General features: G+C 40.5%; 1 protein-coding gene across 1 annotated transcript in view; it reads left to right on the forward strand.

Moving 5' to 3' along the window:
- LOC145354358 (myoferlin-like) overlaps nt 1–27422 on the forward strand; it is a 228648-nt gene that overhangs the window by 3277 nt on the left and 197949 nt on the right. The window contains exons 2-3 of the mRNA XM_080205557.1: nt 2267–2322; nt 2772–2863. Of these exons, the coding sequence (XP_080061683.1) occupies nt 2267–2322; nt 2772–2863 (148 nt within the window). The remainder of the gene's footprint in view (nt 1–2266; nt 2323–2771; nt 2864–27422) is intronic.

A 27422-nucleotide genomic window follows, 5' to 3' on the forward strand; every position in this document is an offset into this window, starting at 1 on the left:
CTATTCTCCTGCTTTTTACCTGTAACGTTTGATCCCTTTACCAATCAAGAAGCTTTCGATCTGTCTCAGATACACTCAATGACATGACCTCACTGCCTTCTTTGGTAATGAGTTCCATAGATTTGCCACTGTCTGGCTGAAGAAATTCCTGCTCATCTCGGTTGTAAAGTGTCATTCCTTTACTCTGAGGCTATGCCCTCAGATCCTAGTCTCTCCTACTCATAGAAACATCTTCTCCATGTCCATTCTATCCAGGCCCTTCCATATTCTGTAACTTTCAATGCAATCCCCTTCATCCTTCTAAACTCCATCCAGTACAGACTGAGTCCTCAAATGCTCCTAACACGTCAAGGTTTTTGCTCCTGGGACTGCTCTTGTGAACCTCCTTTGGGCCCTCTAAGGCCAGCACATCTTCCTTCAGATACACAGCCCAAAATTATTCACAATACTCCAAATATGGTCTAACTACATGAAACTGCTCCCTGCTGTATTTTAAATACTTGGAGACTGAACAAGTTTAAGCCACTTTACAGGGATATTTACTGAAATTATTTGATTATTAAAATACTGAATTTAATACATTGATTTAACACACACCCTCTTTTATTGGACCAGGATGCTAACCTTGCAAAGGCCTGGGAGAGAGCAATTTTGTCAGGTTTAATACATGTTCATGGATTTCCTGAATTAGAATGAATTGATGGACTGTAGATCTAGTCTAATTGTCTGGTCTTGGGTTAGACATGTGAGCAGTAGGATGTTTCATTTTTTCCAATGACTCTGGATTAGATAGTGTTAAGCAATGTGTTGCTGTTTATGTAGATTTCCCAATCCACCAGTGCTTCACTATCACTTGATGTTAAGTGAGAACAGCTGTGATTAACAATTGAAGTCATTATTTGAGATTTGGATCCATCTCTTTTTTAAAAAAGTCTTTTTAAGTATAATAATAGGGAGAAGATTTAAAGAAATTGTTGTAACCTGGGTCAGAAAGTAGCATCTTCCATGAGTGTGGAGAAAAGCTGGGACATCTTGTGCCAATTTCATTCTTTTTAACTGGCTCTTCAGTCGCAGCAGATTTGGCAATCTCTTGTGGACTTGCTTTTGGAGACTTTTTTCTTAATTGTTAAAACATTTGGATTTATTATCTTTATTAAAAGCTCCCCTTCCACACCATTACCCTCTGCACTTCATAGCAAATGATCACCTACAACATACTACCTATTGGAATTGGTCTGGTGTCACCTTCTACTCAACAATTGCAAAATATAACCAGTCTGTGCTTTGTTATTAAGAATGGTGCAAATGTATTTTACACTTTCATTCTGAAGTTTTAAAAATATAGAAACTGCAGAAAACAAATGAAGATTTTAAAAAAAAAAACTGGTCTAATATGAATCAATTCAGAAATACTTCCAGACCACAAGACAAAATATAATTTAAAAACAAAGGAAATGTAAAGAATGGAAACAGGAAATTCACTATATGGTTCATCACAAAATATAAATTGCTCTGCAGAGAGGCTACTGGAAAGAGGTTTCTTTGGCAGAGTTCATAGATGTTGGCCGTTATATAAATTGTTATGTGATTTTCTAGAATCTCTCTAGGTCATCTTTACACTTGGAATTCAGCTAGACTGTCAAATTATTTCTGTGGTAGCGTAATCGCAACAGGGCATTGCACTAAATCCACTCTTGAGGCTAAGTCCACCCTAACAATGGACAAGAGAGATATCTGATCATTTACAAGTTAATAAGCACACTACCTTACTGCTCAGAAGTGCCTATGAATAGCTACAAGAAGATGAGTGCGAAGGCAGAAAGAAAGCAAATTATGCATTCAAATAAAATGTTTATTGGTAAAGTGGTTCTGGTACAGTCCCTCCTCCCATCCCTTCTCCTTTTTCCATATGAATTTTAGAGTGTTGTGTATCCAAGGAACTCAGGATTCCACTTGGTAGGCCAGCTAAGAATGAGTGGGACTGCTGTGTATGAATGTGCCAAGTTTTTTCTTTGATTTATACTGGAATGTGAAGGGCAGATTGTAATTGGCACACAGATGGGCTCCTCCTTCAGTCTGTTCAAAGTGCAAATGATGCTACGATATTTGTGGTAAAGGTACCAGGATGACATGGTTTAAGGTGAATATCTTTGAACCATGGTCAAATTCGGACCACTTAACCTGAAAGAGAATTGTCTCAAAATATTGACGGCTTGTTCCTCTTAAGTAAAATGCCAATGTGACACATGTTGAACTCTCTTTCCAGGTGAAAAGAAAAAGACCAAGTCAATTGACAATGAGTTGAACCCTGTGTGGAATGAGGTAAGGGTGTTTAGACCAGAGCTAGCCCTCTTTTATTGAGTAACAGATATTGCAGAATGTGATGAATATAATTGAGTCTTGGGGGTCCAGTAGAGACTTATTTTGATTCAGTTTTGTTCTAATTGTATTATCTGGACACATTAGGCCTAGTGCCTTTAAGTATGTCTTTTGTGATGTGACTAGTGAACAAAAATCCTCTGAAATAAGCTTCATATTTTAAGGGGAAAAACTGGAGGGAACTGATTAATCCATCAGGATGAAGTTCTGGATAGATATTCTTACATTTTCTGCATGCTTTTAGATAACATTGTGTAGATTAACAACATTAAAGTCCTTTGCTTGCCTTTCAAGCATGCCAGTTAGTCAGGATTTGTTTACATGGCAATCAGTCTAAATTTATTAAATAATAGGGATTAACACTTGACCATTTCTCATTTCTCTGCTTACAGAAAATTGAATTTGATTTGAAGGGCGAAGCCCTAAATGCTTCCTCCTCAATTCTTGTTGTGGTTAAGGATTATGAGACAATCGGAAAAGACAAGTATGTATTTCATGGTTAATTTTATGTATTTCTGACTACTTTTCCTCGTGTTAGGATTCAATCCTAAAAGACCTGTGCTGTTGTTAATACAGCAATAGGCCAAAGTGCAATCAAGGTTTGGAATGGAAAGAGTTAATGTGGGATTGGGTGATGTAAAGGAAAACATAACCCAAATCTAGAGGCAGTCTATACTGGATGGAGAAGTGTGTAAAAGACAAGCATGAAGACAGCTCCTAGTTTATACCTTGTAATTATATACACACATATACTACAAGTAATTAATAATACTTATTATACCACACTCAAAACTTCTTAATGAGACCTAGCAAACTGTGTAAATCTTATAGCAATTTCTGGCAGTTATTGTGTAGTGTGGTACTCTTAACATAAATTCTGTCGTGTAGGAATTTTGATACAGTTCCTGGGGAGACCAATAATTGTTTTTAAAGGTATGAATTTCCCAGCAACTGAATAATCGTTCATGTTTTAAGACTAACTGTAACTAACAAAAATATAGGCAACAAAGACAAAACTACAGAAAAGTGTACTTCACCATTAACTAATTAACATATCTGAAATACTATATGCCATGTTTCCAGTAGATATGTAACCCAGAAGACTCCGTCTCCTTTCTTCTTTTCAATGGCACCTTGCCCTGTCTCCAGTCTCCTTTGAAAGCCATTCCATTCAGCCTTCTGAATTGACTTCTAGCAGCAAGGCCCAATCCAGCGATTCCTTGGTTCTTAAATCACCACATGTTTCATTCTTTGAACAGAGTATCAGTTCTCATCAGCATCCTGCTTGGTGGCTTGCACAGAAAATGCACTCTATTGCAAAAATGCATTTTTACTAGTAATTCATCTCATTGCTGCTGATGGAACATTCTTTGTATAAAATAGCTGCTGCGTTTACCAATTTTAATTTCAATACATCAGTTGCGTATGCAATTGTGTAAAAAGTGACATCAGTGTCCCCATTTTAATATTTAGATGCAAAAGAAGAAAAGTCTCTGCTGAATTTCTGATTGGTGAAATCCATCAAATTTGCATCGAAGTGTTGATGTTCAATAACATTATAAATTTGGATTTAATCAATGACTCAGATCTTTGTAGTTGAGGTGATAGTGCAGACCTCAGTCATTGCATTTACACTGTTCAATGTGGAAATCCAGAAGTTGATGCCAGTGATTCTACATTGCTCCATAGGGTGTGCTGTTGAAATCCCCACAGGTTTTAATCAGTTAGAAATCATGGAATTGATAACTCATGCTATTCAGTGTTGCTGTAAAAATGCTTAAAAGTCACACCTTTTGAAATGAGGTGTAACTCTTTTAAAGCATCTTCCATTCATAATTACTCCAGAACAACCTCTGACTCTGAAAAATTAATTCTTGTGGAATGTCAAATTTCTTGTGATTTTAAATATTGCATTTAATCTTTTGTTTGATATTTCACCTTTTTTTTTAATCCCAACTTCTTAATTTGCACTCTGAAAAATGTTGTTGAAAGTTGAAGATCAGGTGGTGCTTTTTAACTTCCTTGATTTACTGCTTGCTCTGCTCGATAAGGTCATGGTTGCTGGCTTAACCTCAATTGAGGTCAGGAAAGGTCAAATCCATGCCACAGCTTGCTAAGGCTTTGCAGGCCCCATCTTTGAAGCCAACAATGAACACAGCTATTGACGGCAAAATGTTTCTCGCTTTTTAGAGCCCAGTACTATGACTACTCCAATTGCTATAGCCATCTCCTTTATGAACCTTTTCTATCATGGGTATTCTGGAATTGGGGCTGGACTGATATTGCATTTTGGAGTCTTATTAATTTGTGTATTTCAATTCAACAGTGTTAGTCTGGGAGAGGTCAGCATTTCCTTCCACCTCCCAACCTCAATCACTGGCTAGATTGGATCATTTCATCTTCCTCAGCATCCATACCTGCCCATCGCACTGCATTCCTTTCCCCCTAGTTCCTTCAACTCACTGCCAAACTTTCTGTAGCCCTCTGTCTATCGCAACACCAATATTGCTATCCGTCTGCAGAAATTTTCTTATTGTCAGATCTCTTGACTTTTGCTCCTACTGTTTTCCCCATCGTATGTACTAATATTGGAAGTCCACAGTTTTGTGCAAATGTGATGCAAACCTAACTTTGTAAATCACTTTTTGCTTACAAAAAAAATCAGACACTTTCTTCTATTGAGTAAATGCACACTATCTTCCCACTCGAGTAACATTGTAGATGCTTGGAACCAACTGATTTCTTTCTCCATGACTAATGTCTCTTCAAACTCATCTGTCTCCATCCACCCTCACTCCTCACTGGATATGAGGATTTGTATGCATGAGGTTGTGTGGATAAGGTGGGAGAGAAGGCCTGAGTATGATACTGTCAGAGTTGGTGCAGATTCAGTGGCCTGAATGGCAGCCTTCTGCACTACAGGGATTCTATCCCTTTTATCTCAAAGACTGAGGTTGTACGGTATGGTCCACTTTCACCTCTATTTTGCTTGTCTAAGCATTCTAGTGCTATCAAATCTTGGGCAAAGTCAATCCCTCCCTGCCTTGTGATCTGGAAGCTTGCATCCTCATAAGCTGCTGCTTTGCTCAGGGACTTGTTTCACCGATACCCCTTCCTTCATCTGTACCATCTCTCTACTGACAACCCAATCCTTAACTTTGCTCTGCTTCTTGATAGAGCTTGCCTTTACATCATTTGTTACCACATCTGCAGGAATTTCCTGGTACTTTGCAACATGAAATGCTTTAATGCACAGCCACTAATCTGGACAAATGTTGCAGCTAAATTGGGCACAGAAAAACCCCACAAGTAACAAATCAGAATAATGAGCAATTATTCTGTTTTTTCCTGATAATTGAGGGAAGAATGTTAACCTGACCGTAAGAATTGCCTGATTTGAGGTGGGAGTTTTTACTGAACTCATTAGTGAGGTTTCAGTTTAACTGCCTGCTCTCTCCCAGCTGGGTTCAACAAGTGGTTGCCATTGCAGCATGATGTTATCTTTTAATTTTAAATTGAATTAGCTGTGATTGACCACACAATCATCCACTAGTTCTCCATGTTACTAAACTCACTCATTTCCACACATTCATAACTTCACAGCCTGAACATCTCCAGCAATAGTTTTGCTTCTACCCCAGTGGTTAGCACTGCTGCCTCACAATGCCAGGGAGCTGGGTTCAATTGTCAGCTTGGGTCACTGCCTGTGCAGAGTCTGCATGTTCTTCCCATGTCTGCATGGGTTTCTTCCTGAGTGCTCTGGTTTCCCCCAAAAGACATGCTGGTTAGGTGTGTTGTCCATTCTAAGTTTACCTTCAGTGTATACAAACAAGTGCTGGAGTGTGGTGACTAGGGAATTTTCACAGTAACTTCATTGCAGTGTTGATGTAAGCCTACTTGTGACATTAATAATAAACTTTAAATTTGTTGCCTTTTCAGTAACCACATTCCATAAATATGGAACCTGGGTCTTGTGGACAATTACAATTGAATACTTCTTCCTGTAGCCATCTTTTAACATTTTTAACTTTGTGGAGGGCCAAAAAGACCAGTGTATACACCATCTCCCCACCCTTGCTAATCCTAGTCTACCTCCACATTTTATTGCAATCTGAGCATCCTTCTGTACCTAAATCCCATTTCAAATGTTACATTATATTGTTTCAAAAACATATAATTTTCTCTTTGCAGATATCTTCCTTTGTTCATCCTTTTATCACCTGATTAGTTCATTTTAATTTAAGAAAAATATTTTTAAAATTGCAATTTGTCCAGTCTGTCTGTATTCGTTGCTCCCATTGCTGCTGATCTACACGAATCTTCTGCCCCAATATATTGAGCTTAAAAACCTTGTCCTTTCTGTATGACGTATGTAATTTCATCGAAATGAATGGCAGTGCAGGCTCAAAAAGCCAAATGGTCTACTCCTGCTTCTAGTTTCTATGTATCACTCAACCATTTCACCTTGTCCTCCAAACTTGCTCTCTCCCACCCTTCTGGCCTGTTGATTCTGGCTTTTATGCATCCTAAAGCTTTGCTTTTAGCTGGTTGTAGTTTCAGGTCTTCCTGTTAACCTCTCCTAAAGGGGTTTTTTCAGGAAATTCTTTAACGAACATTCAGGCACCTCCATCTTTCACAGTAATGCTCAAGATTTGTACTGTTTTTTTCCTCTTGGGGAACCAAGTTAATCTGATGTTAAATATAGGTCCCATTACCACAAATAGCTGGTAGTGACAAATAGACTTGGTGTTTGAGTTCTGAAGATCTGTGATGTATATGAATAAGCAGTTGGTTCTGAGTGATTAGCCCTTGAAGGGATATTGCCTGCCTGGAAGGTGCCTTCTGTTTTTGTGTACCTGGCAGTGTTGTTTTACAGTAATGTGCAAGTGAAGTGGGTACTGATTTCTTCCCCTTGGGTGTGGTGTCATTTCTGTGTTTAGCAGTTAATTGCAGAAATGAATACATGAGCATTCCAGTGAGAGTGTCTGAACTTCATTTTCTTAATAGTTTATAATGGGTAAAGTAGAATGTTTCCATTTTCTTAATAGCTTATGTTCACAGATCACAATGTGTAGCTTGGCTACAAGTTTCACTATCTTGCAACCAAAACTAGTTTATTTCCCTGCTATTTGTTGTCTCCAGCTGCTCCTGTGTTCTCCCTTTTCAGTTAAAACCATAGTCTGTGCTCTCACTAACATGAGGCTGAACTTCAAACCAGGATTGCTGCATCAAGATTCATTCCATTCTCCTGAAAATGTTGCACCCTGTTATCCACCTGTCAAATCTCCCTCATTTCCATCAGCCTGCAGTCTCCAAGCTGGCTTTGCTTCCTTTATCCAGCGTTGATCTTTCTTACACATGGGAAATCCTTCAGATTTATAGCACCACTTCCTACTGTCCACATATACATAACACACAGGCAACACAACCTCTGTTCTAATGCTAGACATATCCAGTTGCATTCTCGTGTCTGTGTCTGTGTCTGTGTCTGTGTCTGTGTCTGTGTCTGTGTCTGTGTCTGTGTCTGTGTCTGTGTCTGTGTCTGTGTCTGTGTCTGTGTCTGTGTCTGTGTCTGTGTCCTCTGTTTTCTTCCCGCGGTCCAGTGATGTGCAGATTAGGTTGACTGGCCATGCTAAATTAACCCTTGTCAGGGGGTTAGCAAAGTAAATGTGTGGGGTTATGGGAATAGGCCCTGGTTGGTGGCTGCCTCCTGTACTGTAGGGATTCTATAGAATATTTTGCAATGCACTTTTAATATAGAATGCCACTTTGCACTTGCAGCAAAGTGAATGTAGCCTCTGTTTTCCCACATCCTGACGTCTTGTCTTCCTACTTCCTATTTTTGTGTGTTTGTTGCATTCTTCTTCCCCCTTGTGTGTTTTGAAATTATTTTCTGTATACTCGACCACAAGTGTGTGTTTCTTAAACCGTGAGCTGTAGATCTCAAGGGTTTGTGCATTCTAGCTGATACATTTGACTCTTAACATTCCCATTTACCCAAGTCAATGTTTTGATTCTGAGATGAGGAGAATGTAATAATGGTCAATTTGGTAGAACACACAATGTGAAGTATTAAAGTGAAGTTTATGTCACAGCCTTAATTTTCTGCCTGAAATTGACATTTAGTTTGTGGATGGGAGGAAATGGTCTAATATCAGACATTCCTGACTCATTAGTCACCCTTCCAGTACTTAAGGAGAATTTTATGGCAGGATATCCTAAATTCTGTTGCATTGTAGATTACAATTACAGGCATACACAGAAGGGTTTTCCACAAATACAACCTTTTTTTTTTTATGGCCTTGTCAAGCTTCATCTTGGATCACCTTGAACTTGGTTGATAGTTTGAGTTTAGGAGTGAGGACCAGCACTACATTTGTACAGAAGAATCTGTTTGTAAATTCTTCTCTAGCTTTAGCATTGTTTGTAGTCCCATCAGGTAACTTCTTTACATTTGTCATGAAAGACGCATGATAGCAGAAGGCTGTGTTTGTGTGTTCAGCAAAGTGAAGAATATAATTTTTATGTTCACTTATCAGAAATTGTCTCTTGTATTCTGAAGAATCAACAACTCCCATCTAGTCTGTCTCTTACTCGCTGCAACATGTTCAAGGTTCTGGATTATAATTGCACATTGTTCACTGTTTTGTAGAGGCATGTTAAGCAATCCAGGAGTGCCTTGCACTTTCAGAGTGCTTTCTGTCTGTTTTTAAAATGTCCAATAAACTTGCAATCATTGTGTTTTAAAAGTTGACCCAAAATTTTACGCTTAAGTTTTAGTTTGAAACAAATACTGCTTCTGCCATACACTTCTTTTTTTTTTTTATTCATGTTCTCTTGTATAACAGGCTTTCTTCCCCTCTTTTTTTATTTTCTCCTTCCTAATTACATTGGAATGCTGTGTATCATTTTAAACTTGAGCTCCTAATAGCCCTGTTCTCTACCTCTGATGGTAATAACTCATACAAAAGGAGAAAATTCTGAATAAACTCAGCAAATCTTGCAGGAGAGAGAAACAGTTAACATTTCAAGTCCACTATGACTCAAAGTGTCACATTGGACTCAAACTCTGTTTCTCTCTCCACAGATGCTGCCTGGTCTGTTGAGTTCATCCAACATTTTTTCCTGTGGTTTTTTATTTCCAGGATCCACAATGTTTTGCGTTCATCCAAGTATTGAAAGGATTTCCAAATTCTTAGATTTTTCCTTTCTGAGCCTAAATAAATAATAATTTTCAACCCAAATGGCCAATAATGGTGTGTGAGCAGTCCCCCCCCCCCCCCCCCCCCAACCCCAACCCCAACCCCAACCCCAACCCCAACCCCAGCAGATTTATAAACCTTGTTAACATCAGCTGTTTTATCACTAATGTGGTGCAAGTTTAGTCACCTGACATTGTAAAGAAGTGCTGATCCTGGAGGGTGGGGCATATTGTTCCACAATGTCTATTGATTTTATCCATTACTCATGGATAAGGAAATACTGCATTGCACTCACCTTTTGCTGGTCTCCCAGCCCTTCTGTATAATGCAAGAACTCGGTCTTGCCCTTTCTAAAAATGTTATAGGAATTTAGTGGGATTTTGTTCCAGTCGATCGAAACATTTTTTTAAATGAACAAACTTAGTTGTGTCATGCATCTGAAAGATGTGTTGGTTAGGTGCAGTGACCTGAACAGGCACCCAAGTGTGACTACTAGGGGAATTTCACAATAATTTAATTGCAGTGTTAATGTAAGCCTTACTTGTGACCAATAAATAAACTTTTTAAAGAAAATGTCACTGCTAATTTCAGCTCAGGGAATGGAATTAAAATAAATTTTGTAGTTGAGTAATATTCCAGCCGGTGACCATTAGAATTCCAAGTTTAAACATAAACTATCCGTCGTACTCCTCCACAAAATAATTGAATGGCTGAGTAAGATTGCTATTAGTGATACACATGTATTTGCACTTCCAAAATTGCAAGTTGCCTAGCAACAGCATTGAGGGGTGTGCCCTCTTCAACGTCAGGAATGCAGGAAGGTGAAGCAGCTTTTTTAGATGGGTTTTAAAAACTCACTTCAGCTTGACTTTGAACCTGCCTAACATAATTATTATGCAATAATCAGTTTGTTAGCAGAAAGTTAATCTGTTCCAAGAACAAATGTAATGTGTCCTCCCATAATGGTGCTGCGTGTGTTGATGTATGTCCTTCTCCAAACTGTTGGCTAAAATGTGCACAAAGAATCTGGCTCGAAGCCAACGGAACTTTTGTGATGCATGAAGCCAAAAATATCAGTTCAACTCTTAAACAATTCCATATGGGGGAGGCAAAAGCTGAATTCTAGTTTTAACATTCGCCCTCAGTTTTTATGCATAAGGGAATCCTTGATTTTAAGAATGATCTGCAGCACAAGACCTTTTATTCCAGAGTTTGTTTCCGTGCACACACTCATGCAAGGATTGTTAGCCCTCACTTCAGCAGTTGAAGATTAATTGAGACTTTTTTGGCTTGTCTTGATTTTAGGTCTTTTGTTTAAGTTCCTGTTAATGGATTTGTTTATTGATTTTAAAAAGCTGATCAAATTTTTGAGCAAATTAGTTTGAGGATGATGGAATTGCAATACCATATTTGGATTTAATTTTAATTATGTTAGGCCCATAGCCTTTCAGACAATGTGGCCTATCTCTGGGTAACAAAGCATGGCCTGTAGTGTAGTATAATTACTAAGGTGGTGATTTTAGGTGTCTTGTCCCACTGGACTGGTAATCCAGAGATGCAGGGTAGTGCTCTGAGGATCCAGGTTTGAATCCGACCCTGGCAGATACTGGAGTTTGAACTCAGTAAATGGGTTGTTCTGGGCAGATCTGAGTTTAGGCTGATTCAATAATTCACTTGTTCCACTGTTGAACCTCTCTATTGGCAGCAAGGATGACTTGGTTTCAAAACAGATTAGTTTGTGTCCCAAGTCGAGCAGAAAAATAATTCAGCCTGGTCATGTTGACCTTGCTTACATGGTAAACGAAACGTGTGCTTACCCCTCTTCCTGTGGCTTGCTTTTCCTGGAACAAGTCATTAGCTGCAGTCAGAACTTGACTTCGAGTGGCTAACCAGGAGTCCATCCGTTATTACTGCCTGCAATGGGTGTATTGGAATGATTTTCAGGCTGATCTGTTTGGCCATTTTCTGAATAAAGCTTCAGACTGGGGCATGGAAGCTGCCCACTACCTCAAGACTTCCCCCTCTATTGACCTGGTAAAAGCAGGTGGCACAGTGGTTCGCACTGCTGCCTCTCAGCACCAGGGACCTGGGTTCAATTCCTGCCTCGAGTGACTGTGGGTATCCTCTGGGTACTCCAGTTTCCTTCCACAGTCCAAAGATGTGCAGGTTAGATTGATCAGCTGTGGTAAATTGTCCCTTAGAGTCAGGGGGTCTAGTGAGGTAAAATAATTAGGATTATGGGGATAGAGCCTGGGTGGGATTATGATTGGTGCAGACTCGATGGGTCTCCTGCATTGTAGGGATTCTATGATTCTGGGTATATGTGACAATAACGTGCTGCATCTTGTACATAAAATCCTGATCTGAGTCCTACATTTTGCTTTTCCCAGTTTGGAAAAGTTTCCTCTGTGTTACTGAGCTTGAATTCAACCATAGTTATCCCAGTCTTTAATGTACCAACATACTGTGATGCAGTATAGCTACCAATTGTCATTCAGGAAACTTGAGTCTCTTGGGTGTGTGCCTGGTTGGTAGATTATTACAGATGTGTTGCAATCTGAAACTGATCTCTTTTCCACATGGATGAATGGAGCATCAGACTGCATGTTGGTTCTTGTACACTTGAGCCATTGCCCCAAATGTTTCAGATCTGATGAGTTATCTGGAACATGTGGTTGCTGTATATCTAGCTAATTCTAACTCGTAGTATTGTAGTCAGGTGAGGAAAGTCTCCTCCTTGTTTGAATGCAACAAGGTTTTGCATGTCTCTGTACTTGCCAATCCAGTGAGTGATTAACACATCACACATTAACTGTTAATATGATGTGATCATAGCAGAACCAATCAGACCAGTTTTCTTGAGTTTAACAAAGAAGTTAGCTTTATTATACTTAACCCAATCTAAATAAAATATGGTCCCAAGATTCTTCCTTGTGTTCCAAGTTCACTCATCTACAAATATAGATTAGAGTGGGAGAGAGTCCAGAGAAGTAAGAGGATATGCAATTGTAGTTCCATGACTCTGCTGGTTTGAGGCTGAATTTGTTGCTCTTGCAACTTGCCTTTGGAATTAGGCAGATGTAGGTGGCTAATTTGGTGATTCTTTGATTCTCTGGAGATGACACTGGGGTTGATTTCCTTCAGAGTCTGTCTGCAACCATGGCATCTCTGGGTGGCCACATTCATCAGCCAGGGTTCAAAGTTTCCCAGGTGGGCCGGAGAGAGAGAGGCTGGAAGGAGGGTATATGTGACAATAACGTGCTGAATCACTGGTGATCACCCAGTGATTCAAATGATCTGTTCCTGTCTGAATGCTTTCTCACAGCCAGTGTCTCATCATTCAAATGATTGGGCTTAGCATATTCCCACAATAGTTTGCTGAGTTCGTGTACTGGAACTCCCTCTTGAATATCTGAGGTGATTGCCTGGCTAATGAGAAAAGCACGTGGTTCGTTCAGTCCTCTGATGTTGTCCTTTGCAGAATGTGGAATGTCTAGTGATGCAAATTGGGCAGACATCTTTGAGTTCAAAGATGCGCTTTTTAGAAAGTTGAGTTTAACAAGCTAGGTTTTTCCCAGCTGTTGGATTAAAAATATTATTTAACATGACACACTTGTGTGTATGTTCATTTGTGAGCTGAATGATCATGATCTGTTCATTGGTAGTGATGAAAGGAAATGTTGGCTTAGACATCAGGAGTTTTCTGAAGTGCCTGTTTAGAATTCACACAGTCAGAAGTCTCTCAACACCCAGTTAAAGTCCAACAGGTTTATTTGGCAGCAAACACTGCTAGCTTTTGGGGCTTCAAAGTTAGTGGCATTTGCTACCAAATAAACCTGTTGGACTTTAACCTGGTGTTGAGAGACTTCTTACTGTGTTTACCCCAGTCCAACACTGGTATCTCCACATCTAGAATTCACACGGACGTAGAAACTCCAATGGAAACAGGTTATTTTTGGCTTAATTGGACCATATTGTTTTCTTTGAGCAGATTTGGTTAAAGTTTGTTTTAGTCACAAGTAAGGCTTACATTAACACTGCAATGAAGTTACTGGGAGATTGAAGTGCTAAACAGACTTGGCAACAGTTAAATTCCATTGTCTACTCTTCATCTTTCCTGTTCAATCTGGTTTTCAATGTTTACATTGTAATTTGAAGGAGCAGCATCCTATTTCACGTGAAGAATCATCCCTAGAAATCTGGGCTACAGCCTTTGCTGCATTGTTTTTATATGAAACACATTTATGACCTTGGTTGCTTCCTTAATGGTCAGGGGAGTAGTGAGTGGGCCTGGAGCTGAGAGAGAATAGAGATTTATGGATTTATGTCCATGTGCACATGACTGACTAGAGTCCTGATGCAAAAAAAAATTAATCTAGACAAATGGTGTCATAATTTTTATTGCATTTGCATTTTCCTACAAATGCTATACTTGAGTCATACAGACCCCTGATCTGACCACATCTTGGAACCCTTTTTCACTTTCACTTTGGGACAGAACCTCAGATGCATTGCACTGAATTTGCATTTTTAGCAGGAATTTGAGGAATGGGTTTTAATATTAAATTCCCTTGGTTGAGCAAGTGATGTAATCAGTTTTTTCCTATCATAAGATCACTACAGTGAAAGCAGACCATTTGGTCCATCGAGCCTGAACCAACTAAAATCCCACCCAGGCCTAATTCCTGTAACCCCATGTATTTACTCTAATTGTCCTGACATTAAGGGGAAATTTAGCATGGCCAATCCATCTAACCTGTATATCTTTGGACTGTGGGAGGAAACCAGAGCACTCAAAGGAAACCCATGTAGACATGGGGTGAATGTGCAAACTCCACACAGACACCTAAAACTGGAATCAAACCCAGGTCCCTTGCATAACCACTGAGCAACCATGGTGCCCATCAATCGGGGAGATGCAGGGAAGCTATTGCCTCCACTGGGCATCCAGAATAAGGCACCTGATCTTCAAAACTTTGCCTTCCTAAAATGGTCTAGCTCCAATCAGAAATTATTATTTCTTCACAGGACCGTGGCAATCTAGAACACCCTCCCTCCTTTCTTCAAACTAACCTCCTGTGACCTGCCCCCTCCTCTCCCCAACCACCCACACCACCAAGAAGGCCCTGACAGTTGGGTAAATTGAAATTTTCAAGATGGAGATCTATGTTTTATGTGCAGGGTTTAAGGTATAAAGGAGTGAATTTACAGACCTGTTATGATCAAATTTTCAGTGAAGCAAATTCCAAGGATGGTAGGAGCAAATTTAAGTGAAGTGATTGTCCTGGTGTTTTTTTTCTCCATGGATGGACCATATTTGGCTGCTCTACAGTACCAAGTATGTAATGGTGGCCTAACTCTTGTTGGTTTGGAAAGAGTAGCAACTTCACCTTCCTGGTAATACGGAACATTCAGAAAATTCTTGTTGGGAGGGACTGTTTTGTTACAACGCAGAGCTAAATATTTAGTCTAGCTCTGACTCACTGAAAGGAATGATGTTTGAAACTGAGCTTGTCTTGTCTTTAATTTATGTCTTGCTCAGAATACTTTGAGCTTATTGAGCAGTTGCAGTATATCTTGCAAGACCTCATGCAGATCTTGTTGGCTATTGAGCATTTATGTGGGAGTTTCCAAGTCAGTCTTTGAACTCATGTCTTTAATTTCTGAAATCTCATGCCAACTATGCAAAGGGAAAAAATATCTTCACACAGCAAAACCACAACTTTTATTTATACAGTGCCTCCAGGAAATGTCCTGATGTGCGACAGAGGAGGAGTGAGCAGACGTTGAGCTCTAGGGAGGAAAAAAGGTTTGGAGAGGGATTTTTTAGCAAGAAAATGAAAGTTTTTGGAGAGATTTTCAACATGACTGGAGTTTTTCTCATTTGGCAGATTTGAGGCAGTGATGTTTGTATATATTTAAAAAAAAATAACCAAACTGGTCCATCCAGATGTGTATGTCACCGCATCATCAGCCTATTGTTCCTGAAACAGGGAGGGATGGATATGGCTGACAGAGCAAATAACTAAAGGGTGTAGACTGGCATTTGCAGATATAAAAGATGAAGTCTTGAATGGCTTTTTAAACAAGACTAAAGATTTTTAGTAATGTGCTCAGAGCCGATGAAGGAAAATGATTGTGAGAAGACTTGGTGCAGTCAGCTGTCACTGAAATTAGATAACCTTGTGCATGTGGTAATCTGGGGTTAGTGTCCAGCTTGAGCAGTATCTCTCTTTTTGGAGCTCGCTGAATTTGAGCTGCTTTGCACATCCCCGACTTGGCAAACTTTTGATGTTCCTTGGAATCAACTGCAGCAAGTTGAGCATTTAGTATTTGCAATCCAACGTGCAACCATCCCTTTGGACTGATGTACTTCAAAGCTGATACTTAATGCCTGAAGCTACAAAATGTAATTGGTTTTTATCAAGGAATACCATCAGAATAGAAGGGCAAACAAAGATACTAGATTAGAAAAATTCCTCCAGTTTCTAAAACAAATAGAAAGCATTTTCTCTGCACCATAAAGTAGCACTACTACAAAGCAGAAGGATAAAGAGGTCAAATCATCAGACAGAATCCCCACAGTGTAGAAGGAGGCCATTCAACCCATGTCTGTATCAACTCCAATACCACCCAGGCCCTATCCCCATAAATTCATGTATTAACCCTGCAAATAATCTCCCTGATGCTAAGGGGCAATTTAGCATGGCCAATCAACCCAACCCACACATCTTCTGGAAATGGGCAGATTGTGTACAATATCCCATGCTTTTATCCAGATCAGACCACTTTTATCTGAATATTTTTGAAGTGTACATGTGTCCTCTGACATGGCTTGAGCCTTGTGATTTCATTTTCAACCTAACAGATCAGATGTAAGCTCTGCCACTTTGTAAGGCTAGAATCATAAAATCCCTACAATGCAGAAGGAGGCCATTTGGCCCATTTGAGCCGACATTGACAACAATCCCATCCAGTCCCTATCCTCAATCCACATATTTACCCTGCTAATCACACCCCCACTCCTCCCTGACACCTAGGGTCAATTTAGCATGGCCAGTCCACCTAACTTTGTCATCTTTAGACTGAGAAGAAACTGGAGCACCTGAAGGAAATCTGCACAGACACAGAACGTGCAAACTCCACAGTGACCTGAGGCTGGAATTGAACCCAGTTCCCTGGTGCTGTGAGGCAGCAGTGCTAATGATATCGCCCAATTGTCACAATTGATGGTGGATAATTAAACAGAACTGCAAGAGGAGGCTTCATAAATATTTCCATTATGGGGAAGTCCAGCATATTGGTGTGAAAGATCAGGCTGATGCTTTTTGAACAGCATCAGCTGGATGTGCCTAGGGGGTTATCTATCATGTCCTCCTCCTGATGCCCCCCCAGCCTCACCAATGTCAGTCTTTCGTCAATTCGATTCACTCTTACCTCCAGACACTGAAGGCGGTGGATACTGCAAAGGCAATGGGCCATGACAATATTCCAGCAATATTACTGAAGACTTGTGCTCCAAACCTTTCAACCCAAGCTGTTCCAGTATGTCTACAACACAAACCTACCCAGCAACATGAAAAATTGCCCAGTTATGTCCTGTATACAAGAAGCAGGCCTCTCAATCATGAGTAAGTTGATGGAGAAGGTCATTAACAATGCTAGAAAGTGGTACTTGCTGAGCAATAATCTGCACAGTTGGGGTTTCTCCTGACATCAATACACCCCAGTCCAAACATGGACAGAATAGCTGAACTTGAGGCAAAATGAGTGACCAATTTTGCCACAGTCAAGTGCTGTGATATCAAAGAATCTGGGCAAAAGTGGAGTTGACGGAAAACAGGAGGGGAAACCTCTCTGGTTGGAGTCATACCTCGCAAAGGAAAATGGTGGTGATTGTTGAAGGCTAACCATCTCCATCCCAGACCATCAGTGCAGGGGTTCCTTTGGGTAATGTCCTAGGCCCAAACAACAGTTACCTTTCCTACACAATCATGTGACAGTGTTGTGTTCAGCACTATAGCACAACTCATACTGAAAGCAGTCCCTGTTCATTCACAGCAAGGCTTGGACAGTGTCAGGTCAGGGTTAAATGGTGAGTAACACTGTGCTGTGCAAGTGCAATATGATGACTACCTTCAAGAGGATTTAAGTATCTCCTGACATTCAGTGGTATTACTATTGTGGAATCCCACCTGAACAATATTTGAGGAGTTAACATTGACCAGAAGCTAAACTGGACTAGACATTTAAATACTGTGTAGCTACAAGTGCAGGCTAGGAATCCTGTAGTGAGTAACCTGCTTCCTGACATCCCACAGCCTGTTAACCATTTTCAGACACAGGTGTGATGGGGTACCATCTACTTGTCTGGATGAGGACAACTCAATGTTTAAAGCTCAACATCCAAACAAAGCAGCCCACTTGATTGGCCAAATATTGTAAACATTCCCTCCACCTCCAATGCACAGTGGCAGTAGTGTGTACAGTCTACAAGATGCAGTGCAATAATAATCAAAAGCTCTTTCAGCAACACCTTGCACTGCCTCCCTCCTAGATGGATAAGGGCAGCAGATGTATGGGAACTCTACCACTTGGCAAGTTTCTCCAAGCTGCTTATAACCCTGATTTGAAACTATTTTGGTATTCCTTCACTGTCACAGAGTCAAAATATTGGAATGACCTTCCTAACAGCATTGTGGGTGTATCTACACCACATTCACTATTGTAATGTGTGGCACGGTGGTTGGTGCTGCTGTCTCATAGCACAGGGACCCAGGTTCAACTCCTGACTTGGGTCACTGTGTGGCTTCTGCATGAGTTTCCTCCAGGTTTCCTCCCACAATCCAAAGATGTGTGGCTTAGGTGCATTGGTCATACTAAATTGCTCCTTAGTATCCTGGAGTGCATAGGTTAGAGGGATTAGTGGGGTGACTAGGGGGATAGGGCCTGGGTGGAATTGTTGGTGCAGATTTGATGGGCTGAATGACCTCCCTCCCAAGAAAGCAACTTGCCACTGGGATGTTTGGCCTCAACTTCACCTTTTGCTGTCTGTTCCCCATAACCTGATATTCTTGATCACAAATCTAACTTCACCTTGAATACATTTGGTGACTCAGCCTCAGCTGCTTTCTGGAGAAGAGAAATCTACAGACTAACGACTGCCTGGTCAAAAAGAAATTCTTCTGTCTTCAATGGCAGACCCCCTAATTTCCTAGTTTCAGACAAGTGCCCCAGCCAAGAGGGAACTTCCCCAGCATTCGCTGTCAAGTTTCCTCAGGATTTTGCGTGTTTGAGTAAGATTATATCTCATTCCTCAAACCCTCAGAGGTATGGGTATAACCTGCTCAGCCTTTCCTCTTTGTCATCAGTAAATTTAGCTACTTCACATTGTTGTCTCTTCTGATGTTGAGACATCCTGCAGCACTCCAATAGTAACAGTTTAACTCTAATCACTTGGAGTTATTTATCCCTACAATCTGCTGCTTGGCATAAACAGGATTGGTAGTTAATATGTAACTCTTTTTTTACCCCCCATACTATGGTCTCCTATTTTAGGTAGTATCTTTCTGATGTGATGCCTCATCAATTGCTTTTTGGAAATCCGCAAGTACCCCTTATCCACCTTGCCTTTTTACTACTTCAAAGAGCTCTAAAATTAAGGCTATGTTCCTTTCACAAAGTCATATTGCCTCTGCCTGATGGTATTATGATTTTTCTAAGTGTCCTGCTACTATTTTCTCAATAATTATTTGCCCCAGGACAGGTTGGTAGACCACCTGACCTATAGTTTTCTGCTTTCTGAATCCCTCCTTTCTTGAATAGAGAATACATAGTGATTACCAATCATCTGCTGTGCCCTTTCCAGAATCTAGGGAATTTTGGAAGATTGCAACCAATGCACCTACTGTCTTTGTAGCCCTTCCTTGTATAAATGCTGAGAATGTTGGTCATCCAGTTCAGAAACTTGTCAGCCTTCAAATGGTTTCCAATTCTCCCTCCTGAATAATTATTTTAAGTTCCTTCATCCTCTTGACTTTTCAGGTTTTTTGTCTTTGACATAAACACAGGGGGCATGACTAAGATACTGAAAGCCAATGCAGACTCAATGGGCCAAATGGCCTCACCTGCTCAGTAGGGATTCTATGAACTGTAGTTGATTTAATTCCCAAGTCTTGCTCTTTGAGGGACCAATGCTGACTTCACGTTTTTCCTTTTTAAATGCTTGTAGAAACTTTCTGTCTCTTTACTGTGTGGGTTTTTCTTTCAACTGTCCTTTAATCTTTGCAGATTAAACTTTCAATTTGATGCTTGACTTAACATTCTCAGCTAACCAAGGATAGGGCACCCTACAATGTCTCAATGGTGGTTGTTTCCAGAGCAGTTAACACTTATTTGAAAACAGCCATATGGATGAAGGTTTTGTGGATCATCCATTGGCACACTCCAACCTCAGCCACTCAGTCCTTTCAGGTGCCTCCCCTGAGAGGTCCCTCATGTTCTTCAGAGGGTATCAGGAGGGAATCATTGTGACAGATCAGTGGTTCTGCCATGTGGGGTTTTTTATTTTTGAGGCTAAGTATTGAGCTTAACTCTAGCTAATACAAAAACTTGTGACTGTCGGATCCTGGTGAAAAGGCTTTTTTGTTGATCAACATGCACTGAGATAGAAGGACGAGGCAATCTAACTATTCTCTGAAGTTACATCACAGTGGCAATACAATTCTACAATCTCAAAGACATTTTACCTGCCTCCTGGCTCATGAGCCAGAATCATTACTAGATGTTGTCATGTATCTTTGCCAGTTTACAGATTCTCTTCCAGCATGGGAACAGTAAGTTGGAACTGTTTCTGCCTGGTTTTTGCTTGGCCACCTGTCCTGGACTCTTTTCTGGCCTATTCATTAAGTTGTCTGGAATCATTAGTTTGTCCTTGCTCATTCACTGAGCTGTCTGGTACCTGTGCTGATGAGCTGTCCTGTCGGTGTATTATAAGGATGTGGTTCACTTTTTTGGCCTATTTTCCATGAAGCCTTAGAACCCTGTGCCATTAGCCAAGATGTATACCTGTGCAATAATACTTTCAAAAATACATTTTTAAATTCTGTGTGGTTATGTTTTCTATGCAGACAGTAGCTCCTGTTAAGGGTGTGTGATTCTTATCCTAAACTAATCCACTCAGTTCTAATAGTCTATATTAGTGTTTTAAACCCCAGAGTGTTTTTGAAGTTCTCTAACACAATGCCTGTTGTCTTTTCTGTTGTGCACCATCTCCTGCAAATTGAGAGCTTGATGATGGGTTGGGGTTGAAAAGGGAGGTGTGTGCTGGGTGACCGCAGGAAATGGGTTAAGGTGGACGTTCCAGATATAACAGATAAATCTGATGCTAGAGCGAAACAGATCAATACTTACCCCTTGCAGCTCAAATTAGGTTGTTCATCATCTGCCATTGGGCACTGATTCTCTCAGCGTCAGGCTGCAGGCACTGACTGCTGCAAATACCACATCCCAAGCTGCATTGCAATCTCTGCTACTGGGTCGTCTTCCTTCCTTCCTGGGGGTACAGGATGGCCCACTTCTCCTCCTCAGCATTGAGCAGCCATCCTGGTTCTCCCTCCATAAAGCCTGGGGCTGGTTTGCACACTGCCATCTTCCTAGTGTGACTGGCTCAGTGCAGTGGGAGTGTTTTAAATGCAGTTCCCCCTGCTTAGCAGCACGTAGCTGCAGCCACTTAGGGTGGGCCACACACCAGGGGACTCCACTTGGCATTACTGGAGTCCAGCACACCAAAGAACAACACATCACTCCATTATTTTCACTGTTATTACACCTTTTTTTGAAAAAAAAGCTTTGGGAGAATTATAGGCAGCATGGTTAGTAAGTTTGCAGGTGACACCAAGATTGGTGGCATGGTGGACAGTGAGGAAGGTTATCTCCAATTGCAGCAGGATCTTGATCAACTGGATCAGTGGGCTGATGAATGGCAGATGGATTATAATTTAAACAAATGCAATGTGATGCATTTTGGTAGATTGAATCAGGGCAGGACTTACTCAGTTAATAGGGCATTGGAGAGAGTTACAGAACAAAGATCTCAAGGTACATGTTCATAGCTCCTTGAAAGTGGAGTCATAGGTGGACAGTGGTGAAGAAGGCATTCAACATGCTTGGTTTTGTTGGTCAGAACATTGAATACAGGAGTTGGGACGTCTTGTTGAAGTTGCACAAGACATTGGTAAGGCCACACTTGGAATACTGTGTGCAGTTCTGATCATATTATAGAAAAGATATTATTAAACTAGAAAGAGTGCAGAGAAGACTTACTAGGATGCTATCAGGATTTGATGGCTTGAGTTATAAGGAAAGGCTGGATAGACTGGAATTTTTTTCTCTGGAGTGTAGGAGGCTGAGGGGTGACTTTACAGAAGTCTATAAAATAATGAGGGGCACAGATCAGCTAGATGGTCATATCTTTTCCCAAAGGTAGGGACATCTAAAACTCGGGCACAGGTTGAAGGTGAGAAGGGGGAGATTCAAGTGTCCAGAGGGGCAATTTGTTTCCCAAGGGTGGTGAGTGTCTGGAACAATCTGCCAGAGGTAATAGTGGAGGCAGGTACAATTTTTGTCTTTTAAAAAGCCGTTATATGGGTATTGAGGGATATGGGCCAAATGTGGGCAATTGGAATTGGCTTAGGGGCTTTCTAGAAAAAAAGCAGCATGGACAAATTTGGCTAAAGGACCCGTTCCCTGTTGTAAACCTTTTGACACTAATCCCACCCGTTGTGTCTTTGAGCAAAATTGCAAATTAATCTTGGACTATTTATATAATGTAGTTACTTCACTGAAGCTCTTCTTCCCCCATTCCCACGTGGGGAATTAATGATTAGTCTTCAGTTCCTCAGTGTCTGTAACCTCAATACTAATTCTAAAGGTAAAATTGAGCCCATTTCACTATTCATATTCACACCCTTCACTAGATTATCAATTCAAATTACACATGGCAGGTGAAGAAATATTGTCTTTAAATGTTAGTCTAAGGCAGAGAATTGACGACCTGCTGCTTCTTGTTCAAATCATTTGTCACGTTTGCAGCTGTGGCCTGGCACACAGGACAATGCAATTATCATCTAAACCATATTTGCCAATCGTGAGAGTCCAAACAGGGTGAGCCCTTGAATCTAACTGGTGTGGTGACTGCAGTCAATGTTGGTTCAGCAAACACGATCCTGCCTTGCATTGTGCACCAACCAGCCCTGTCTGGGTTTCATGGAACAGCAAATGTTTTGTCAGAAATTATGGTGTGGAGCGTGTGACAGTACAAGTTACTCATGTCAACTTGTGCAGAGATTCAACAAATTCCAGCCCTTGGCTCTGAATGACCATAAATAAGATGCTGTAAAGGGATTGGGCCACAAATTGCTGTACTGTGATGTCTAATAGCATGAACTGTTAATTAGTCTTGCACATTTTAAATCTTCAAATGTTTTTGCATGGTGAGCAGCTGGAATTGCAGTTGGGTAACCTTGCAGTGAGGGAAAGCCAGACACCTGGAACAATGAATGAATGAGGCAAGGAATTGTGCATCTTCAACAAACGGATTTGGAGTCAGGATACAAAGATCGAGAAGGAAGTGTGAAATCGAGTACGGAAAGAGAAATGGAGAGAGATTGGGTTGAGAGGAAGGAAGATTAAACATTTTGAGTTTGCGGGGGGAAGAGATCAAGTGAAAGTTTGAATGATTGCAGCTCTATGCTTAGAATAGTTAACCTTCAGTGTCAGAGACAAAGGCCTAACAGTGATTTAATGCTTTCAACATTAAAAGGATATATAAATTGGAATGGGCTGTTCATGTAGCTGACAACTTTTCTCCTAACTTCATCTTCCGTCTCATCCCAGTACCAAATAACATAGGGGAACGATAAACTTTTCAACTTCCATTCCTCAGACTGTAATCTCAATGCTAATTCTAATGAGGTGAAATTGAGCACAAGTCATTGACAGAATTTGAACACCATTGGATTGACAACTCAAATATAAGTGGCAGCAGAAACAGTATTGTCTTTGGATGTTAGTCTAAAGCCCAGAAGTGGCAATCTGCTTCTTTCTAGAGCTGGCCAATTCCTTGCCATAGGCTAACATTCAAATATTCTTCCCTTGGCCATTGAATTGTCAATCCAATGTGTTATGAGTATGCAGTTTGTATCTACCCTTAAAGTATAGCCCATTTCCAACACTTCAATCACTGAAGCAGACAACAAGATACAGTTTTCATGAAGCTAATGACAAAACAGCCCATGTGGATATTTTGGTTTGTACATCCGCAAATTGACTGAATTTGCAGCCCTGGTGTCTTTTTGATCAATAGTACCAGACAACATTAGCCTCACCATTTAACTCAGCAGAACATTATGGCCCACGTTAAAATAGGCCAAAATGATGATCCCATCTGAGGGTTATTATATAAGGAGTTGAATTATTCAGTCTCAACTTAGCATTAAGTTACAGTTCAATCTATTTGTTTTTCCTTTTTTTTGTCCTAATCTTTACACCTGCACTTTTTCTCCCAAAAAAGACTGACTTGACCCACCAAACATGCAATTTCAGAACAGACATTTGCTGGTGTAAGGTGATAAATACTTGGGTGCTCGTACTGGCACAATTAGTGTGAAGTAATGTGCATTAAAAACATGCTGCTATCTTGAACTTTGATTTTCTAACCTACTCAATGTAGAAAAAATCTTTTAGAAGCTTGAGTAGTAAACATGAGATATTTGGAGGAAATATGAATAATGGCAGTGAACAAGGCAAGTTTTGTATTTAAAAGCTAGCTAATTAATCCCAGTCAGAGGATCATTCATTTGTTCCAAACAGGATAGGTGGAACTTCAGTGTAGCTGTTGATTGATTCATGGGAATAAAACAGCAGATGCTCAGATTTCACCAAAAGTACACAAATTGTGAGCCATTGTTGAAGCTTAAAAACAAAGTGTTGAATTTGTTCTGTGATTTATCCAACATTGTGTTGTCCGCTGCTCTTAATGCAATGTAATCATGCAGTAGAATAAGTAATGACTTTTCATTTTTTAAGTAACTTTTGACAGCATTAGGATTTGTAAATTCTGAGACTTGACTTTTTTTTTCTTCCTTCTATTTTGCAATTTAGGTTTTAGGTTGAAAAGGTGGGAATGCTTGAATATTGCAACATTGAGAAATTGATCTAACTGCTGTGGTTTAAGGATGAGTCCTGAGAATGTGGTTGTAGTGTTTTGTTTCACTGACTCAATGAGTGCTGCAGATAGCAGAGCAAAATTGTTTTAGGTCAAGGACACTTTGTCAAAACTTTTATTTTTTATTTCTTTTTACTAACATTGAACATTACGTTTTTGAAGTGTAATACTTTGAGCAGTGTATTTTAAGTATTTGGCACAGACACAGTTAATATGGAACTGAGTACAGAACACCCACAGTGAGAAGACATGCAACTCATCTCAAACTCCATGGCCTGGGGCTTGGTTCCTCCCTCTGTGACTGGATCCTGAACTTTCTAACCCACAGACTGCAATCAGTAAGGATAAGTAACAACACCACCTCCCATAATCATCCTCAACACTGGTGCCTCACAGAGCTGTGTCCTCAGCCCCCTACTATACTCCTTTATACACCTATGACTGTGTGGCCAAATTCCCCTCCAACTCAATTTTCAAATTTGCTGATGATGCCATTATCGTGAGTTGGATCTCAGTGAGACAGAGTACAGGAAAGAGCTGGAGGAACTAGTGCAACACCAATAATCACTCCCTCAATATCAAAATGGAGGAGATAGTCCTTGACTTCAGAAAACATAGTGGACTACATGCCCCTGTATACATCAACAAGGACAAAGTAAAAGTTTACGAGCTTCAAGGTTTTAGTGTCCAGATCACCAGTGACCTGTCCTGGTCTCCCCATGCCAACACCATAGTTAAGAAAGCTCAGCAACACTTCTACTTTCTCAAAAGACTAAGGAAATTTGCCATGTCCACTACAACTCTTGCCAACCTTTACAGATGCACCATAGAAACAACCAAAAAGAATGCTATCACAGCTTGGTATGGCTCCTGCTCTGCCCAAGACCGCAAGAAACTACAAAAGGTAATGAATGTAGCCCAATCCATCATGCAAACCAGCCTGCCATCTATTGACACTGTCTACACTTCCTGCTGCCTCAGAAAAGCAATTAGTATAATCAAGCACCCCACGCACTCCGGACATTCTCTTTCCGTCAGGGAAAAAGTTACAAAAGTCTGAAGTCACGTACCAGTCGACTGGAGAATAGCCTCTTCCTTGCTGCTGTCAAACTTTTTAAATGGACCTATCTTGTATTCAGTTGAGCTTTTGTGTGTCTGTGTGTCTGTGTGTCTGTGTGTCTGTGTGTCTGTGTGTCTGTGTGTCTGTGTGTCTGTGTGTCTGTGTGTCTGTGTGTCTGTGTGTCTGTGTGTCTGTGTGTCTGTGTGTCTGTGTGTCTGTGTGTCTGTGTGTCTGTGTGTCTGTGTGTCTGTGTGTCTGTGTGTCCTAGCTTTGATTTCCATACGTATATAGAATGTAGTGATTGAACACTTTCCTGCTGAACTACCCCAACTTGTAACATGCACCAGTGCTCTTTGATCAGTTTTTAATAATGATTTAAAATGTGACTGACTAGAGAGGTGAGATCAATCCAGAGCTGAAACTGGGACCAAAATGAGCATCAGGCTTGAAGATCTTCAACTGAAGAGAAGCATTTTGAGGTTGTTTGCTATCACTTCTGTACACAACTATTCACAATTGTGTATTTCCTGGGGTAAAAATTGGAGTCCAGAACACAAACTTGAGTAGCTGATAATGTGGTGCAATTCAGGGTGGCATGATAGCTTAAGGACCTAAATTCAATTCCTGGCTTGGGTCATTGTCTGTGCAGAGTCTGCATGTTCTCCCTGTATCTGTGTGGGTTTCCTCTGGTGCTCAGTTTCCTCCCATAGTCCAAAAGACATGCTGGTTAAGTGCGTTGCCCATGTTGAATTCTCCCTTGGTGCACCTGGAAAGTTGGTGGGGTGTGGTGACTATGGGATTTTCGTAGTAACTTTATTGCAGTGTTAACGTAAGCCTCCTAGTGACACCAGTGAATAAACTTTCAGAAGGAGGCCTTTAAAAAACAAAATTAGATGAAATAACATCTAGAAGCTTAGATTCATGTAAAAATAATGGTAGTTGGAAGGAGTATACTAGGAACAGTTAGTGAAGATTGAAATGCATGCTGTTGCACTGGAGTAAGTAGATAAGGTTGTCTGTTTGGTCAAATAACACAGGATGGTCGATGCAATATCAAAGTCAGAAGCAGGATTTAAGACAGCAGGAGGGAATTTTGTGATGAAAGATGTTTCCCAGTTTCAGTCAAATTACACCCGGAGTAAAACATCTTGTGCTCGCTAATGCCAAAATAGAAAATTTGTTGGGGTCGAGCCTAACGTCATGTACCTTAGGGTTCCTTTTATCTGATTCCCTGACAAGATACAAAGATGCTTAAAATTCCACTTAGACCATAATACAAAAATAGGTGCTCGAAATTGCAAGAGTAAAAGGAACTCACTTTTTTTGGGGAAAAAAAGTAATGCCAGCACTTTGGCCATTTGAACAGAAACAGTGATCTCTTCATCCCTTTTTGAGGGGATCAGGATGGCAGAGCAGCATAAAGTGGCATTGAGCTAAGCATATTTGGATGACTGATTTTTATAGACAAGCTGCAGTGAATGTGTAAGGATAGTGCAGAATGGACATGACAGCAGAGCTTTTTTTTGGTGCCCTCTCCTAACACTAGCTCCTTTCA

The sequence above is a fragment of the Carcharhinus amblyrhynchos genome, chromosome 17 (genome assembly GCF_965287045.1).
Source record: "Carcharhinus amblyrhynchos chromosome 17, sCarAmb.v2.hapA, whole genome shotgun sequence".
NCBI classification, from domain to species: Eukaryota; Metazoa; Chordata; class Chondrichthyes; order Carcharhiniformes; family Carcharhinidae; genus Carcharhinus; species Carcharhinus amblyrhynchos.